The 19432-nt window shown below is 40.8% G+C and overlaps 1 protein-coding gene across 1 annotated transcript in view; it reads right to left on the bottom strand.

Annotated features, from left to right (window-relative positions):
- sema3fb (sema domain, immunoglobulin domain (Ig), short basic domain, secreted, (semaphorin) 3Fb) overlaps positions 1-12788 on the bottom strand; it is a 59672-nt gene extending 46884 nt beyond the window's left edge. Inside the window, exons 1-2 of the mRNA XM_053316500.1 lie at positions 12575-12788; positions 10217-10376 (exon numbers count right to left, since the gene is read on the bottom strand). Of these exons, the coding sequence (XP_053172475.1) occupies positions 10217-10334 (118 nt within the window). The 5' untranslated portion in view covers positions 10335-10376; positions 12575-12788. The remainder of the gene's footprint in view (positions 1-10216; positions 10377-12574) is intronic.
- Positions 12789-19432: the final 6644 nt, after the last annotated feature.

A 19432-nucleotide genomic window follows, 5' to 3' on the forward strand; every position in this document is an offset into this window, starting at 1 on the left:
ATTATAATGGGCACACACTGTTTTTACCATGTTACAGCAGAGGTGTTGCACCCTGTCCGTGCCTGGTGTATTTTGGCCATCAGTCATAGCATATATTTAAGAGAGTTAACATAAGCGGGTCAAAGTTTCAGCAGTGTAGGCAGCAAGACACATCTGAAACTTAATCCTCCTCTGACAGAGGGTGAAAAATTATGTGAAGGCCGTAGATCACATGGGGGCAGTAACCTTGACCTCCTCAGTCAGGGTCATGCCCTCCCACTTGAACTTTCCGAGAAACTCCCATGTACTTAAGGTCTACAGGGATCTACAGAAGCATGAAGACGGTCTTTAATCAAACTTTCACTTATACTCCTATTGACCAGGAAGAACACCGTCTATATACAATCTATGTCATGATGATAGCCACAAGCTAGAGTACAATGTACTTATTTAGATGGACATATCATATATGCAACAGTAAAATAATTTCCATTCCAAGAGATAACTACAAATGAAGAGAGAAAAAATGCAAAAATCAGATATTCCCCGTATGCTTTTGACCATAAAAACACCTCTTTCAAAGTAAGAAAAAGATGTGATGCAAGATGAATTAAATCAGATCTAAATCAGATCTAAGGACAAAGAAAGAAAGTATTTCCAGTGCAATAGTGTGCAAAAGAGTTGAAAGCAGATATGATTCAGAGAAGGTGATATGAGGTACTTCTTAAGATAACTTGAAAGCCAGCAATTGCAAAAAGGAATGACTCTACTGTTCAGAGTGGAGTGAGGAAACCATTGGGGAGCCAAAAGAAAAGGACAAGATTGAACATGTAATGAATTGGCATTTTGTAGAAAAGAGTCAGCACCTTAACGGAGAGCATGGAGAGGCAGTGTGGAGGGTGGGAGTGTAGATCCCTTCAAGAGGCTGATATGCCAGCATTGGGCTTTGAATTTGATACGAGTAGCTACAGACAGCCAGTGGAGGGTGTGGAGGGAGGGAGGTGATACGGGAGAATTTGCAGAGGTTGAAGGCAGTTTGCAGTATTCTGGAGGAGTTATGCAGGGGCTGAAGGGAGTACTTTAACAGGCTGGCTACAAGAGAAATGCTGAATCCCAGAAAGGAGATTACTAAAACTTGAATACCATGCAACATTTTCATGCACCAAATATCAAGTACAATTGTGTAACTCCTGATCTGAGGGACATAATTTGTCTTGTGAGTAGCTGAATGAGGTAGGGGGGTCAAATCACCACTGAGTCAAGATGAGAAGACAAAGGAGCATTTCATAGTGGTGGCTCAGTTTAGAGTTGTTCACCTGTGCGGCCACAAGGGCTGCCCCCCAATTGTCGACCAATTGTAATTAATGAGAAGAGTCTTAATCGAGCAATTTCAGTTGTGTGATTATTCGCAGGACAAAAAACCTTCAGAATCCATTCAGGTGCTGTATCTTGTCATTTACTAGACTAGGACAAAAGCTAATCTCTGTTGGAACAACACAGCGAGACTCATTACTACTTTAGCCATTAGCATTGCTGTTAACAGGCGGCTTGCTCTGTGCGCTTGTAACGTTTATATTTTAAAGGCTCATTATTATAGTTTCTATTTCTCTGTAATGTAGCACAGTGTTAACAACTTCTAACATTCTCTCTCAGCCCCGGAACCCAAACCATTTTGTCACGCCCCAAAAAATATATTAAAATAATTAACTTAATATCATAAACAAGTGAGGACTAGTCAACTAGGAAACTCCTTTGTTGGGGGCAGCCCTAGAGGCCACAGAATTCATGTTCCATCTCATGTTTTCACCTCCACCTCTATTAACCTTCTCTTCTTTTGCACCTGATTCATCCTGTTTCTTTTAAGTAACACTTTTAGAGGAGATATCAAAGCGTAAATGCATAATGAAACTTGGGCACAGGTTTGAGCTGGATCCACAAACTCGTCTAATCCGCCTGGACCATTATTCTACCTGACACCTTAATCTGCCACAAGAGAAACACTAGCGCTAAGAATATACTGTGTTCAGCCCCAGCGGCGGTGCAGAGACAAAGCCAGTCTGAGACCTCAACCTGTTTATCCAGTCTCCACTAATGCCCTGTTTTCTCAGGTGAGAAAAGACACAAAATCCCACAGGAAGTCTTAATTATGCCACCTAGAAGAAAAAAAAGGACCAACCTTGAAGCTTGGCAGGTGTGCAAGAGAAAGTGTCACAGACTAAAATGAATCTGGATACCTGCGTGTCAAGTCCAGAAACACACATCATTATCTGTTTGCAATTTCCTAAACAAAAAGACAGTTTAATAACAAAAGCATATGAAAGACAGTTTCCTCCACATCACTGTACATTTTTATAAAGTTTAATCACATCCGACAGGGCTCCCACAACGTGACTGACATACTCTCCAGCTACCATACAGAGAGAAAAACCTTGCCCTGGCAGCTTTTGTGATTACAGGAAATATCCAAGTACTGTCTTATTACTTAGCTTCAACATGTGGAATCATTTACTGCTCCAACATGTTTGTCCATATTCTACATAGACATAAAAGACATAATTGCAGCAGCTTTTGCGCCGTTTGTAGTGCTTGCTCTAATTCTGTATTTTTGGCCATATCACGTAAAGCTGGAGAAAAAAAAGAATACAATTGTAGTACCATAAATAAAAACATATGGAAGGAGATGCTGCACCAGTGGGGAGAAAGTGATTCACTTTATCTGGACAATTTGGCTGGTATTTTCCAGTCTGGTGAGGAGGGTTTCGGGGGTGGGAGGGGGGCAACAGATGCAACAACATGCCCGTGAAAGACAAGACGGACAGACAACACTGGGTCCTCAGTCTTTTTGAGAGACGATCTCAGTTTCACTCGAGGCGAGGAACTGACAGGGCCCGTAACCCGACTCAGGAGGCTGTTCCGCAGGTGAAACCCAGACCAAAGAGGCAACACCATGCACTGAACACAACATATCTCTCTTTCTGCAGATGCTAAAAGCGAGCAGCGCTGCCATGCCAGGAATCCCAAACACCCTGGTCTCAGTGCTTTTATTGCTGTTCCCATGCCAGGCGGAAGAGAGCAGGATAGGGAAGACAGACCGAACTGCAGAAGGAAAAGGAGCATTCAAAGATGAGACTATATTTAGACAGCACTCTGTCACCTTCAGTTTCTCCCTAATCCCTGTGCTGGAAAGGTGTAAGAACCTAGTTACCTGCTAACACGTCCTCACCTGCACGCACACAATATATCCAACAACCATTGGCCAGATGTCGGAGAAAGAGAATACAGAGAGTGTGGATACGTTTTCCTCTTTTATCAAACATTAGGACCACCCAAGGAGCCTGCGATACACTTTACAACTTTGCGGCCATATGGCATGAGAATCAAGTAGAACGAGGTGCCAAGTGACTATATTCTATAACACTCCAATACAATGACTCGATTCATGGGCCATCATAAAGACGAGCTTGTGTGCATTTAACAGCCATGGGAAGGAGAGAATAAAACAGATATTCCAGGAGCTGCAGCATCAGCGCTAGGTGGGAGGCGCAGACAGTGCTAATGGTTGGCTGACACAGCTTTGAGATGACACCCTGACCGCGATTTTATTTGCAGAGGGAAACTGGCACTGTGAGAGACAGACATGAGATTACTGCTGGATTCAGGGGCGATGTGATGAAAGGCTCAGATACACTCATCTTATTTTGAGGAATATCACACATCTGTCCCACACATATGCCATCACACCTGATAAGGAGACGGGTGAGAATGGGAGCAGTGCAGTCTTCTATAATACTACTGCATGTGGCCAACAGATCTAGAAATTGTTTAGGTTCATTGCCAAGATTTATGGAGGCAAATTTGTGCTACATCATCATCATGGAATTAATCATTTGAATATAACATTAATTATTGACGTGTGTAAAATAGGCTATAATAAAAATGCAAAAACCTCACTACATACATCTACATACTATATCTTCAACTTGATTCATCTCTATAATGATAAACAGGGGTTTGTTTTTAAAGTAATAAATTCAGAATTATGAAACTCACTCAATGAAAAACCATCTACACAGATGTATTCAATCCCAATTGTTTTGCTTTTAATGTGACCAAATCCTATGCAAAGTGCACTGTTGCTTTTCTCCAGCAGCCCCTATCATCTTCATTGCATTTCAATCAAAAGAAAAATGTAGCAGTTGGTCTGGAAATAAAATGCAATCATGGTCCTATCAGTCATCTACCAAATAGGGGGTATGGATTAGGTTATAAGGGCTAGCAGACAGGCAGCTAATCGATTCCTGATTCCTGACCTGTCACCTAAAGGCTACTGGAGCGTTCAGCGATTACATCTGACAAGTTGCTCATCCATGCCTCCAGTTTGAAACAGGACAGTGCCTGGCCAGTGATTACAGTTCATTTAGGGATGATTGCTGCATCATTTAGATTGAAATGCAATATAGGCTTCAGGGGCTACTGAAAAAAAATATAATAATGTGCTAAACATTTTGGTTTATTGGGCTTAAAGTGCTTTATAGCAGCAGTGAAAGCACTTGCAGGTGGGCTGCATTCCAAACATTTCAATCTTTGAAAACAATGAATGTTGACTGTTTCTCACTGTGGAGTAAAATGTGTAACAAAGGTTTTCATTTTCATTTTGGCACATTTTTCCAGACCTCAATAATAAATAAGCAAAGTCACGCATGAATGAATTTTACATTGTTCCACAGTGATGTCGGATATCTGATTTAAATGCACCACAAATCCCTTTCTACAAATCTTGGGGAGCTACTGTTGGTTTGCCTCCTTGATATACATATACACACATACTAAGTAGAAAGGACTCTTCAATTCTTAAGTCATGTAAGTGGAGGATTAACAATGTTTCGCAGAGTAGACCTCACACCACAGCCTTCTTTTGCTTGAACATTCACTGTCCTCTCTACACCCACTCAATCAAATTTCAAATGTTGTGCACAGAGCTAAGGATGGTTTCTAGCCGACCAGGACCTAACAATTAAGTGACGCTCTTGAGAGCTGGATCACAGCAGAGTGCAAGTTGCGCCAGTCCAAGCTGCGTTTGCACTTAAACCACCGTCACCACCCTGCCGACTGTGTTCAATGGTTTACCGCGGCGTTACAAATGAGTGCTGTGTGCCTGCTGAGGGAGAAGAGAGTTTTACACTAAATATAACCTGGCTTAGCTGCTGTAGAGAGAGAGGGAGAGAAGCTGTGGTCTGGGACATGGCCAGAGTAATAGTGGTTTTCAATGCTTTGTCAGTCATTACTTTGGTGCTGTGGGATTATATGCACTTAGCCCTCACAAACAGTAATTAGAGATCACAGCCAAACATCAGCAGTGGTGCCAGACTACTGGGGCAGTGGTTTCGTGGCTTCTACATGTGGTTCGGCAATACTGCAATATTACAGTTAGGGCAAAGGTTTGTGCCAGTATACTTATCCAGCAAACCTGCAACAAGAAGAGGAAAAGAGGGGGCTAAAGTTTGGTTTATAGACGCTCTGAAGTGGTTTGTACGATGAAGCTTCTAGTTGCTCCCAAGGGCTCCACTCAAAGGCAGAGTAAAAGCCGGCCATCATCGTTTAAATGCAGGGATAATGAGCTCATTTTCAGACAATCTCACCTGGATGGCATTCATAGCGTCACACATGGATGTTCACATTAAAAATGAAATGGTTATGTCAGGAATGTAAACAAGTGCGATGACTTTCTCACCTCCACACAGCTGGCCAATCACCTCGGAAGTGGGTGTGGGTGTGGAAGTGGAGTCATATTGTCCATTTTGAATAGTTACAGAAATGGCCTTGCAAAGCCACCCCTAACACAACCTCGGAAAAAGGTGTGTCTAAAAAAGCATGTCTGAGTATACCGGCCCCTCAAGCATGATGATTACCTTGAGCAAACATACAAGTCATGTTGCATTTACGTCATAGAGCAGCAAGAAGAGCCTGGGTGCAAATTCAGCAAAGAAACAACATTATAGTTGTTCATTCAACAAGTGAATATTGAGTCAACAGTCAGTTCCATGCTGTCATAGCCAGTCAGGTCAGCAGTGGTAAGACTCTAAGATAATCTAATTTTGACCACTAATGCACCTCTTGAGCGCAAAGAAGAAAGTAACCACTGGAATGTATTGTGTGAACAACAGTAATAACAGTTTAAATATTTACCAGTATAAGTGACAGAGAGGCAGTAAAGGGGCAGGCCAAGAGATAAACTGATAAAATGTTAATTTATTAAAACAACTATTTCCCTGTATGGATATGCTCCTAAACTGCTTTTTTAGCTCACATTTTAAAATTTAATCCTCATCTGTTTTTATTACCAGGCATTAAAAACACATTTTGGAAACATAACCAGTGTGTAACAAGGGCCGACACATACCAGAATGCCTGGCATTTAACCCCAAAGGGGAGTTTCTAACCCTTCACGCTGCCACCCACCCACACAAACACACTCATCCACACATACACTCACACCCGATATAGACTAAAGACTTTGCTGAGGAGTAAAAATAGGAGCCTGCTGTTAGCCCTTCACAGGAGGGCGTGCAGATGAGAAATATTTGAGATAATGATAAGCTTGGTTCCCTTCTTTTACTTCCACCTGCATAGCCAGCGGTGAGCTTATGTATTGTGGCAAAGTTGACCCACATTCTGGTGTTGTCCCGGTGGATTTGGCCTCGGTGGGAGGGGTGGGGGGGGGGACGAGGCGAGGAGCGCTGTAATCCTTATAATGTTATGGTATTTAAAGGACTTTTCCTTTGTACTGACGGCCCATAATTCTATTGCTGTAGCTGTCACAACAGCCGTTTCAAGTTTTATTAACAGCAAGTGATCGAAGGTGAGAGGAGCAGTGTGTGTTCATTCTCACGTGGTCTTTGTGGCACAAGACACAGCTCCACCCTCAGTTGAAGATTACGTCTGCATGGCTTTTCAAAGTGAAAATTTACAATTGAAGAGATTCTCCACCCCGTGTCTGTGTTTACTTTCTACCAGTGTTTACCTGCTGTCTGTCTATCTAAGCAAACTGGGTAAAGCCTGTGTTTAAAGATCTCTAAAATATCTCTGAAAGCTTTTAGTCGTCAGTTACACCTTCCATATAAACAAGTGCATATACAGCGTAGTCAGCACCTTGCTTCAATTTTGCATGGGAGTGTGGGACTGTAGTATTTTTAAGTGAATGAAGGTGTAGCAGCCCAGATAAGGAAGATGTTTATGTGTGGTATAAGGACTGAAATAGAAGAGCCACAGGCATGGATTTAGATTGGGATCTGCTGAATGCATGAACTCAAATATATCAAGGAGGGAATGTGGGCCAACTGCAATAATGTTACACTCAAAACACGGCTGATAAAACTTCCCACAGTGTTTGTTGTCCATTCAGAAAATGTACTGTTTTCTGTGCTCATACCTCACAGTGTGATACATGAGGGGGAAAAAACTGCACATATAAAACAGTCAGCCTCTTAATGGATTTGCGGCACTTGAGTTGAGATGAGTTAGGAGTCTCACAGAGTCAGGGTGCTCATTTTATTTCAGTTATTTTACAGGGATGGGCAGCTCAGATTTGGTCAAACTGTAAATTTAAACAGAAAAAAACCTAGAATGATACTTTACAACAACTTCAACCCTGTGGATAAAAAGCCATCACTAATTTAGACATCTATGTAGCAACTGAGCACTTAACTGTATTAACCTTAACCCCAACCCCCAACCCCTAACCCTTAAATGTAACACTTCAGACTGTGAATATTCCATTATATGTATCTAAATCTATTTAAATACCTTCAGGTAAAACATAAATCGATGCCCAAACAATTCATTACTTTACAATCCAACGTCTTGACTTAACTCATCACTTAGCACTCACCACTAGCAACACATTTAGAGCTTTGATTCATTATGGAAGACTGTTAACTCAAACTAGAAGATTCTCAGCAGTTCCAGACAGACTACTTGATATGATCCGTCTCTTGGGGGTTTCTGGCGACAGCAGTCTTGTCTCAACTAACGTTAAAATGTCAACTGATTATCTAAGGCGGATTTGTTTCACTCCCTCTCCTCATTGTTCAAAAACACTCAGGCTGCTCATCTGACATTGATTACACCTATTTGCTAAACTTAGGCACACTTCTTGCTAACTCTGCCCTTTCTCCTCAGCTTACTAGCACACAAGACGTGATAAGCCTGAACAAAGTCTACCTTCCAAGGTTTATCCCTCAGACCTTAGAAACTCTAATCTTATTGAAATGTATATAAAAAGATACATTTTCCTACTAAACCTTATATCCTCTCAACGGTTTTTTTTCAGTATCGCAGAGGGTGTTCCCCCTTGTCATAAAAGCTGTGCACACTACATGAAGCCAAAGCAAAGCAATTAGGTCCCATGATTTACTCTACCTGCTTTAATAGGGAAGTGAGGGCCTCCCAGATGGAGGTCATGGTTCTTACCCTCACTCCTCAGCTACCGAGTTAATCAGTTTGGAACATGTTTAGTTCACCACTGAGAGAAACATGCAGTTTTATAGATGCAATTTAAGTTTTTCCTTGACACAATGTCGTAATGATCAATAATTAAAAACAGGGAACTGACTATTAAAAACATTCTTTCCCTCAAACTCAGTCCAACATTAAAAAACCTGCTTTTGTCCACACTTGTCGCACTGTGTTCTATAAAAGTTGCAGCTCAGACAAAATGCGCCTTCTCAAACAGCTCAAGCAAAAACTTAACACATCATGATACATCAGGGGAAGTGCAACCAGCTTGCCAAGGTAAGGACTACATGGGCCTCTCAAAAAGCAATTAAGGGAGAGAGAGTCATAATATTGAATGGAGCAGGGGGTGCATTCCTTTGAGAGAGGCAGCAGCAGTAGACTGTGAAATTCATATTGACTGGAGAGGCAAACACACACAGGTAAGCAAGAGAGGCGAGCTTTTTCCACCCTGCTTGTCAGCCACAGAATAGTGCCTGTACTCTCCTGCTTTTAAATGTATTGCGGCTGAGTTCAGTCATCCAAAAATGCACCTATTCAAAAGCATCCAATGAGTCTGTTCACAGTCAAGCCTTGCCGATAGAGTAGAATAGACTTTTTTTTTAATAAAACACATAATTTACACACTTCTCTAAAAACAACACAGCCTTTGTGTATAGAACTGACTAAAATCATATTTGGTAAAATGAAAAAATAAAACTGCTGAGCTCTGGATGTGCGCTCGCTGATGTGTTAAATCCTACTTGATTAAAGCAGGAAAACGCCTTCAACAATGAACTGTGCCAGTCCACTTAATTAAGTCAACTTGTACGAGGGAGCGGTGGGAAATGGAAAGTAAAGCAAACAGGGGCGCTGCTGCTCGGTCCCTCGGCTTTTCTCTGAATGCTAATCAAAGGCTTGATCTCCTAGCAGGACAGGCCTCAGGGACGTCGCTCTGCTTGGCTGATCCTGGCAATTTGCTCTTGATAATACCCTCTCTCACTCTGCACCCCACACAACCCGGCAACCCATCTCCCCTCATCTGCACGGCCAGCGTAACGCACAAAAACAACCCCTAAAGCACACGTCTGCCTCACCAGGGAATAATCACATAATGCTCATAGAGTTATTACATGCTCCTTATTATGCCTTCTCCCTTTGTGGCTCCAATTTAGGGATTCCATAATAAAGATGATTGAAGATAAAGACACTGCAGTTGATTAAGTAAAACAATAATCATGTATATTGTTTCAAAATGCTTATGCACAAGACATACACAATCTTTTCGATGCGTGCTTCTGCTCAGTCATTGTTTACGTTCTTAATTGTTTGTGCAATATAGGCCAGTGGAAGCATCTGGTGATTATTACAATGCCTGGAGGTCTGAGGAGGAGGGGGCAGCAAATGAGAATTGTATGATTTGTTTGTGGTCTGCTCAGTATAGCTCTGCGGTGTAACATAAGAGTCTGATGGTGCTGTAAGTTCTTCCTCAGCAGAAACCTGCGGCACTTATCAAAGCCACAATAGCTCCGATTACACAACTGTCATATCATCAGTTATAGAATGAGCAAACACATGGCATAACCCTAACCCTAACCCAAAAGAGGAGGAAATGAGAAGAGTTGGAAACATCCGAACACCAGTCGCAAACCAGGAATGAGAGGCAAGGGGGGGATAAAAGAGGGCAGGATGACTGACAGTCAAACCAATATGAATGCATGTGTAATGAGAAAAGCTCGTGTCATACCTTTGAAGGAGATGAAGACACGAGGTGCGGCCAGTGAGTCATTCATCATTGGGTTCCCGAGAACCAAGCTGGACAGTGCCAGGAGGATGTGGACCGTCCACAGACCGTCCAGCTGCATTGTCGACCGACCTCCAGCAGCCGTGATTTAAAAAAAAAATCTCTGCAGGGACAAAAAGGAACACATAAGTACATCCTTTCTAAACTCCTAACCAAAACTGAAAATCTGCCAGAGTCTGTTTCTGTTTGTGTTTATAAATTTATGTGGCATGTCAAACCAATGAGTCCCAAAGGACCAATCTCTGTGAGTTTTGGCAACGCAGTACTGAGGTGTAGAGATTACACCCAGATTTCTGGTAGCTTCACAAAACTGATGAGTCCTGAAGGAGATGCGCCAAACTTTCAGAGATTTTTTACACACTTCCATTTGGAAAAAATTATCTTTGTTTTTATGACTGTGTGCACGTGTGACAGACGGATGGAAAGATTGTGCTGACTCTACAGGGAGAAGCCTTTCTTCTGTTCTTCTCCACGCACCCCAAACACATTCCTACTTCATGACACCATACGTATGTACTGCTCTTTAATTACAGGCTCACCTGATACCAAGTTATACCACGTCCTCATGCTTAGTAGAGTAAGAGACAAAAAAAAAAAAATGGGATGGGCACAATTTGAAGTAAAATATTTACTTCTTGCCAAAGGGCTGCTACAGGAGTAACTAATGGTCTCAGCTTCAATCACTGACTGGAACACTTTAACAAGTCCTCCAAACAATGCAGTGATGGTCATCAATTACGTCTCAAGTTAATGAATGATCAACAGAGTGCAACCGCAATGATCCACACATACGTCACATATCATTAGAAATACTTGTCTAACAGGGCACCTCTTGCCTTTGACCAATCTCCATCAAATCCACTTTTAGCCCATTAATCATCTACTGTGTTGCCACTTCTACAGCCTATTGTGACGTCTTTGTTTTCATGGGATCTGATAAAACTTTTTTTTAACTGCACTCTACTGAACTCACTGATTGGACTCTGAAAGTGTGATGACTCTACAAGGCTCTTCTCCCAATACTCAAACCACACTTCTGCTTCAGACACTGTACAGTGCATTTGGATCACAAACACACATTGGGAGATGTTAGCAGAGCCAGGCTGAGCTCAGACTGGTTGGCTAGAGTGGATTTATGAGCATAACCAGCTGTTTAAACCTCAGCTATTTACTGACAATTTGTTAACCATCCAGCTGTTTATTCTGAGACAGAGGCCAAGTCCTTCACACTAGCAGATTAAATCAAACAAGGCACTGATGACAAATGGTACTGAGGAGAGTGAAAAACAGGGGGCCAATTAATTGTACACTACAAGTCTATAAATATATATGCTCTTGAAATAAATTTGTGTTGTTGAATGAATACATCACTTAAAATTTACTAAAGGAACATTCATGGAAAACTATAACCATTTGAATCCATCATGAGTCTAAATAGCGTAATTCCCACAGATGAAAAGGTATAACATCTACTGATGCTACGACTACTTATCCATTATTTATGTCTACAAGTTTTAAATTGTCATATTTAGGGCAATCATTCAAAAACAAACTATACATATAAAGGCAAAATCCAATAACCACAAGTTGATCAGTGCGTAATGTTGCAACATGCCTCCAGACAGTGTTAACCTCCTCCTGAATCCTGCTCAGTGGACAATAAAAGGATCCTCTAGCATTTGGTGACCATCCAAATATTAGAGGAAGACTAATTATTTGTTACCATCCTCCACACTAAACACTTAACGCAATCAATTAATTAATTAATCAAAATGCACCGACTGCCTGGCAAGAAAGGTAAAATTATGAGAATAAGAAAAAAAACGTGAAACTTCCTTAATATATTTTTATCACTATGCCTGCGGGTGTGAACCGCCTGTAATGAAGAACACAAAATGTATGCACCATTTTTCAATGTTGCTGAAACATTATATAGACTGAAATCTGTGTGTGACAGACTGGCAGGCTTGGCTACACATGGGCGACAGAACTGTAAACAGTCTGGTGTGGAATTGGAGCGCACGGCAAACTGAACAGCAATTAAATAAAGAGTAATAAAAAGATTAATGTAAGAATTTCACTGGTTTACTATTAAAACATTAAAATATCATGGCTTGGTATTTTAATAAAATGTTAGCAAGAGATAATAAACTGGAGACATGCTGTAAATAAAAGAAATATAATTATGAGAATTAAACAAGCGCGCAGCTGCACGCAGGTAAGCCTGTCTATCATTAATAATGAGGCAGGTTACATAGAAAATAAAACCTGAAAGCATCAAGACAAAGTAATCTGACCTACCTTGTTACAGCTTTCCGAATATAACTTCAGATCCAATCTTGCAAGTCATTGAACAAACCAATTCCAATAGATCGGTCACTTTCGCCTCCAAGTTGAAATCAATAACAACAATATAAAATCCCGGTGCTGCTGGTGGACAGTCCGTGTTGAGGGGGGGCAGACTGTACCTGTGCACAATGCGCGGTTATTGGCCCCGGAGGAGTCAGTGTACAATAAGAAAATTACAGTTTAAAAAAAAGAGAGAGAAACTGTCTCTCTAGTTCAATCTTCGGGATCGCGAGGCGACAATGTGTTGTCTCACGACTACAATCAACATCTCGTGGGAAAAAAAGCAGCTTGAAACAAAGTCCCTGTGTTGGAAAAAGGGTCCAGGCACGCAGCGTGTGCTCCTCAGGAAAGTTGGGCGCTCCTGACTGTAGGGAGGCAGGGCGCTAGCAGGTGGATGCAGAGGCCCATTCGCCTTAAACACACCCACAGGGCGGGCAGCGCCGAGCCGAGCCGCCCATCAGCCAGCCGAGGGAGACATGATTTACCACAGTGTTACTGACAACCACTGTATGCTGTCAGAGCCGTCAGCTGGCTGGAGAATGGACGAAGAATAATGGGCACTATAGTGATTTAAATTGGATGTTTAACATGTACTCACAGTGGCTGGATTTTTTTTTTTTTTTTTTTTTTTTTTTTTTTTTTTTTTTTAAAGGCACCCTCTATTGATTTGAAGTTGTAACTAATTGCTTTATAAATGTTAATGATTCATTTATTTAGACTTTATAAATCAGTTATAAATCAGGTTGTCTGGTTTCTATTTGGTAATAATACAGTTATAAAAGTATGCATAATATGGATGTAATAGTCATTATAACTCTGTTGTAAGTAGACTACTGATGGAATATGTTGATGAAAGATGTTAATAAATGTAGCCTATTTCAGTCCAGACAGTCTGCAGCCCTCCCACCTCTGGAAATAAGTGGTCAAACACGGTCTGGGATTTTTTTTAAATAATCTGGCAACCTGAAATCTGCGCTCATTAATGGATTTAATAAAGGCTTAGTCACAACTTTTATAAACAGTGACATTTGGAGAGTTGTAGAAAAAATTAATTGGAATTCATGTAAAATCTATCAAACTTGTATCTGTATGAGCAGATGGAGTGCCTTGTTCAAGACAGCATTTAATGGCCGAATAGTGTTAGTTACAAACCCATACTAACCCATATTCTGTTTTAAATGTCAATTAATGGCAAAATTTCTTAAATAATGACTAAAAATCCAACTTTTATGGTCTCTTCATGGAATTGTTAAAGACATAGATCTTATTGTAGTAATATTATGATGATGATGATGAAATATTATAAATAGTGACTGTAGCCAAGTTAACATGTACTATTATCATACTATTATCATGTATGAAGTCATTTTTAAGTGACTGCTACTAATATGAACAGTTTAATTATTAATAACAACTTAACCTGATATGCCCAATGGTTTGTTACACAGAATCATCTAAGAAGTTGTTCATGGAAGCTGTTTGATAAAGGGCAGTCACTTTCAAAAAATATTTGGCAGGTGATTGGATAAACCACCTGTCTAGCACCATGTGTCCGAACCACCAAACAACCAGTGGTTCATAACTTAAAGCCTTACAAGATGGCTTTTTACATGATGATAACCATAAAAAAAAATCAGCTCCTGTGTATCCTGTGTCAGGTCTCCTTTCCCTTCTACAGCTGCTATAGTATGGCAAAGTGTCTTCCACACAGGAGGTGTTTGTTTGCTTTGAATCAGTTGCTTGTATTTCCATCTTTCTATCTCTGTGACAACCAGAGAGCCACCATCTGCCACCCACACATGAGGTTTAGAGAGAAATGCTCAACAAGATTCAGTTTATACGCTGTCTACACATATTCTTATTCTCTCAATCAACAAGTGACCAGCCTTTAAATCCTTTAAATCCTTTCTATACCTTTTTTTACATGCTCACAAGTTCACTTTTACCTACCTGAGTAATACTTTTAAAAGCCTGTTTTATAGAGATAATATTAACTTTATCATTCATTGGGTAAAAGTTTCATTTGAACAAGTTTATTACAGTGTTACATCGGCTTCATTCCGTTGAATGTTTGACCTGCAAAGTCAATTTTAGTGACTTAGAGCTCAGACAATGTAATGATTGTTGGCTCCAACTTATCAGAAATTAAAAGTCTTATCTGGGTTATGTACTCACTGATTTGTAAAAAGAGAGAGAAATGTAATTCATTTGATGGTACACGGAAAATGTCAATTAAAATGCTTAATTTGCTCCTCTATTCAAACAATGATTGAACACTTTAAAGCCACATAGTTACCGCCTGTGAAGATTTTCTAAAGCTCATTGAGAAAATTAAACATTTCCCCATTTTAAATCATATTCCATTCAGTGTCCTTTCACACCTGCATTATCTGCCCCTCATTCAATCTGGAGCTTTAAATTGCATGCACCCGATTCACCATTAAGCTCGTCTGGGAGTTAGAGAGAAAGTTTGTCAGGTGTTCAGCTGCCAACTCAATGAGGTCAAAAGGAACTGTCCTGCTCATCTTTTCTTCCATATGTAGCCATGATATTGGCTCTGTATCCCTCACTCTGCAGTCTGACCCAACATAAAGGTTCTTTTTTAAAGTGACTTGGCAGTAGGAAAATAGAAAAGGATCAGTGTACTGGATCTAAGCAGACTTCCTCTTCTTCAGGACAAGTTATCTATTCAGTAGAGACACACTAGATTTTTAGAGAAGCAGGGCCTTTAGCTTGTCCAAAACCACATGGCTTCACATTCCTTACCTGGTCCAGCTTTCTGAGAGGAACTAAACAATCGGCTGCCAGCGACCACCGCATGTAGTCGATTGCACTTATATATGTATATGCACTTTCTGCTTGATGGAAACCCACGGTGAGTTGTGTACATTACCCAGAAGGATGTCTTGCTCCTAAGTGGGTCTGAACTGGAATATTTGCGATAAAAATCTTGCCAGTGCATGATTCCAAGCAGCTGTTGACATCTATCTAGTGGTGTATGAAGTTGTTTTAATGTTCTGCAAAAGGAACCTGCATTCCAGCTGAGGTGTGAACAGTACTTTCTGTGGGGCTCTGCATGGACATGGGCATGGAAAGATGCCAGGTGTTATATCAGCATTTGTGATTCATACACAGTTCAAGAGATCATCTGAAACAAAATCCCAGTGTTCATGAGTGTGGAGAGAGATATGACACACTGTTGCATGCTCTATAGAGGCTGCTTGTGTTTTTGTGTTTTGTGCTGACCCATGTAGGGTTTCAGCTTCTCTCATGGTGAACTGCAAATGTGGGGACAAGAATGTTTTGTTACTGTTGCTCTGTTTTGTCTATTTCGCAACTTTATGATCTTTCTTATATCTGTTTAGACTAAAGACAAAATATGCCATTTGTTACAGTCATCCAGAACAGCAACCATTTTTCTGATCTGGTGCCTTCAAAAGCTGTTACAAATCAGAATCAAAGCAAGAATAAAAACTGCTTTATGATCTGACATCACTGTCATAGAGATTTGGTTCGGTTTACGCAGAAAGACTACTTGGTAAGGATTAGGGAAACATTGTGGTTTGTATTAAAATTACTATTTTGTTAAAGAAAAGGGACCATGGTCTTCATGCTTATAATAATAACCACTTCGTTAAGGTAAGGGAACAATAATGGTCATTGTTAAAAGAAACCAAGACTGATTGTCAGTAGACATGAAAACAGTTTGTCACTCATGTGAAAGTCCAACATTTAAATGACCCATCCAACCACCTCTGACTCTGTCTATCAGGCTTTTGCTGAAACAACTGATGCTTCCCATGGGAGGACAGTCTGGTATCACAAATAGAATTTCTCTCAGCCCAGAATATTGGACTCAATACAACAAAGGAACCATGGAAAACATACCAAAACCCAATGTGCATAAATTATGTTTTTTCAAAAAGAAGAAAGTCTAACACAATTCAAATAGACCTGGGATAATTACCCTCATCCAAAATGCGGTTGACCCAAACAGACCCTAATATGGAGAGAGCGCTAACAGCATGATGCAGTATCAATTAACAAGCAACCGCAGACAAAAAGAACAGCAATCTCTAAATTGACCCTTTTTACAGCTGACATTTCGACTTATCAAAGCAGGAAAAGCACAAGTGGAATAAATAACATAAATGACAGCTGTATCCTTTCAGTGAGCTAGTTCTAGGGATTTGATAGTCTGGGACATTTTTGCATTTTCCCTGCTTTGAAAAGTAAAAGTCAGCAACAGGTTATATCGCTCATTACTTTACATTTGTTACTAACCTTATGTCAAATGCATTAATAAAAAATTCCAAAGCCTCCAAACGGCAATTCACATCTTCTGTATTCAAGACACCTGGAAATAGAAAATAGGACCATGTGGTTTAATAAGAAGGACGCCTAGAGTTAGAAGGTATTTTCTGACCAACATTAGCTAACATTAGTTTAGCCTAAAAGAGTGACCACATGTAGCATGGTAGCATCCTCAATCCTCAAAAGGCTAACCAACTGAGCGTCCTGTGGGCAAACTACTCATGTCAAGCTGGCAGCAAATAACTACTGGTATGTACATTTCTACACTTTTGGTAGAGGCTATCTACCAACACCCCTAGACTACTCTTTGTCACTGAAAAGGTAATCATATTACTTTAACAGGACTAATTAATGCTGTTTGGCTTCCAGGACAGAGTCAGTGGGGCAGTATTCACCTTTGCCCAATCGTGACTTAAATCACAATGTGCTCTTTGTTTCACATTGGCTATGACTACCTCATTGCCAGACATGTGAACGTAATACTGATTCCTGAAAGTATTATGCCTGGAACAAACACACACACGCTCTCTCTCTCTCTCACACACACAGGGATGGACTAAGACACAAAACACAGGCTTGGACTTTTGTCATCCAAACTGGCGCAGGGGGGCAGGGGTTGCTGCTGCTGAGCCAATGATGCATCAGTCTTGCAGCAAACGGCACACTTGCTCTTGTTTTTATAGAATAGTGCTCAAGTGGCCTACATAGCAAAATAGCAAACTGCCCTCTAGGACTTCTCCCATTGCTCCCAATGACCACTCTGACTCTGAATGCAATGACCCTTTCTGAGTGGACCAAGCAGCCATAGTCAGGCGGCCTTTGTGGCATTTGCCCAATTTTCAGATGGCCAATCCATCACTGCTCTCTCACACACATACACACACACATATGCATGTGCAGGCATGCATGCACAAAGCCATCAAACAAAACTAAAACTGTCTTGTTGTGCCAACAACAAGATTTAGTAATATTTCAAATGCAGCCGGAAAGCATTCACCTTGTGCTGCAGCCAGATAGAGAAAAGCTTTGCTCCAAGCACTTTTTGTAGATGATGTCCTCAAAGTTATTTGCATTTAAATGAGAAAAGAAATGCATCGTATCAAGATCACAGGAAACCTCTCAACAGTGTAGAACTTGTTCAACAATTCAAGAGTGTTTAGCACAAACTTTTCTCATCTCAGGAAGTGAGTGACTTAGTGCGAGTGAGTTTGTGAGGCACTTAAACAAGCTAATTAACAAATTAAGTAGGAGAGGAGGGAGTCCAGATATTTCAGGTTCTCTGATCACACTGAATAAAAGTATGCAACTCCCTGGACTGAAGATTACGATTTAGTGCTTGGACCATCTTTCCTTTCCCCTACCTGTGCTTGATGACTTTGAGCAACAGTTTCCTCTGTTATTTTTGGCAACGTGGAGCTCTATACACTTCCCAGACCGTGCAGGCTCAACGATACTTTACTGCCAGTCTCGCCCGTCCTGCCCCAGGGAACCACAAGCCACAGCGGCCAAAATGAAGGAAATGGCTTTGATTTCCTTCCACTTTTCACACATCAAATGGGGAAGGGAAGGAGGACCGTACTGGTCTTGGCCAAGCTGGATAAACAAACTCGTGCTACAGTGTGTGTGTGTGTGTGCGTGCGTGTGTGTGTGTGTGTGTGTGTGCATGTGTTTCTGTCCCATTTTAAATTTGTCAGACACAATATAATGTGTGTGTTGAGGAACAGGTGAGTTCATTTCTGCACACCACTGCTCTACATCAGTGTTGACATTATGTGAAAGGTAAATATTCTGTAATTGAATAAAATCACAAACTGGGACATCAGCCCGTGGAGAAATAGCCAACCCACTTTGAGATTCTCAATACACCTCTGTTGTCTGTGGCTGGCCGTCTGGGGTCTTTTTTTGGCTGTCACTGTAAAGTTGAGTGGCAAAATTTGAGCAAATAATCCATCTAGCAAAGTTTGAATGGTGATTTCATTCAGCAGAGGACTGGGTTTAATTTTTTTTTTTTTAAAGGAAACACAACCAAGTCCTCTAGGTGGGTCATATATGATTCATAATTTGTATGCGTCATACTTCCTCTTCACACCAACTTTCTGGGAGGTACTGAACAAGGACAGAGTTTATGCTGTGCTGCTTCAACCCCTGGGAGAGGTATAAACTGGATTACCTCACTAGACCACTGAAGTGTTTAGATATGCATGCAACAGAAATCATGTTCACAAAGACCCTGATTATGTATTGGGATCTGTAAAACTACTTATCTTGGAGGTCCTGCTACCATCCCAGGACAATGTAGCCATACATTTCACAGAGAATTGGGAAAGGCTTTTAAAAAGTGATTTGAAAACTGATTTGCTGTTGTTGTTGTTTCTTGATTCTGTAATTCTAATTACTTTTTCAGTAAAGGAGTATTTCATCAACAAAAGTACTTTTCTTGTCCAAAGGTGAGTTTCGCTGGATGTGGTCCATGATGTCTTCTTGGGGGAAAATGAC

The sequence above is a fragment of the Scomber japonicus genome, chromosome 3, assembly GCF_027409825.1.
Source record: "Scomber japonicus isolate fScoJap1 chromosome 3, fScoJap1.pri, whole genome shotgun sequence".
Taxonomy (NCBI): domain Eukaryota; kingdom Metazoa; phylum Chordata; class Actinopteri; order Scombriformes; family Scombridae; genus Scomber; species Scomber japonicus.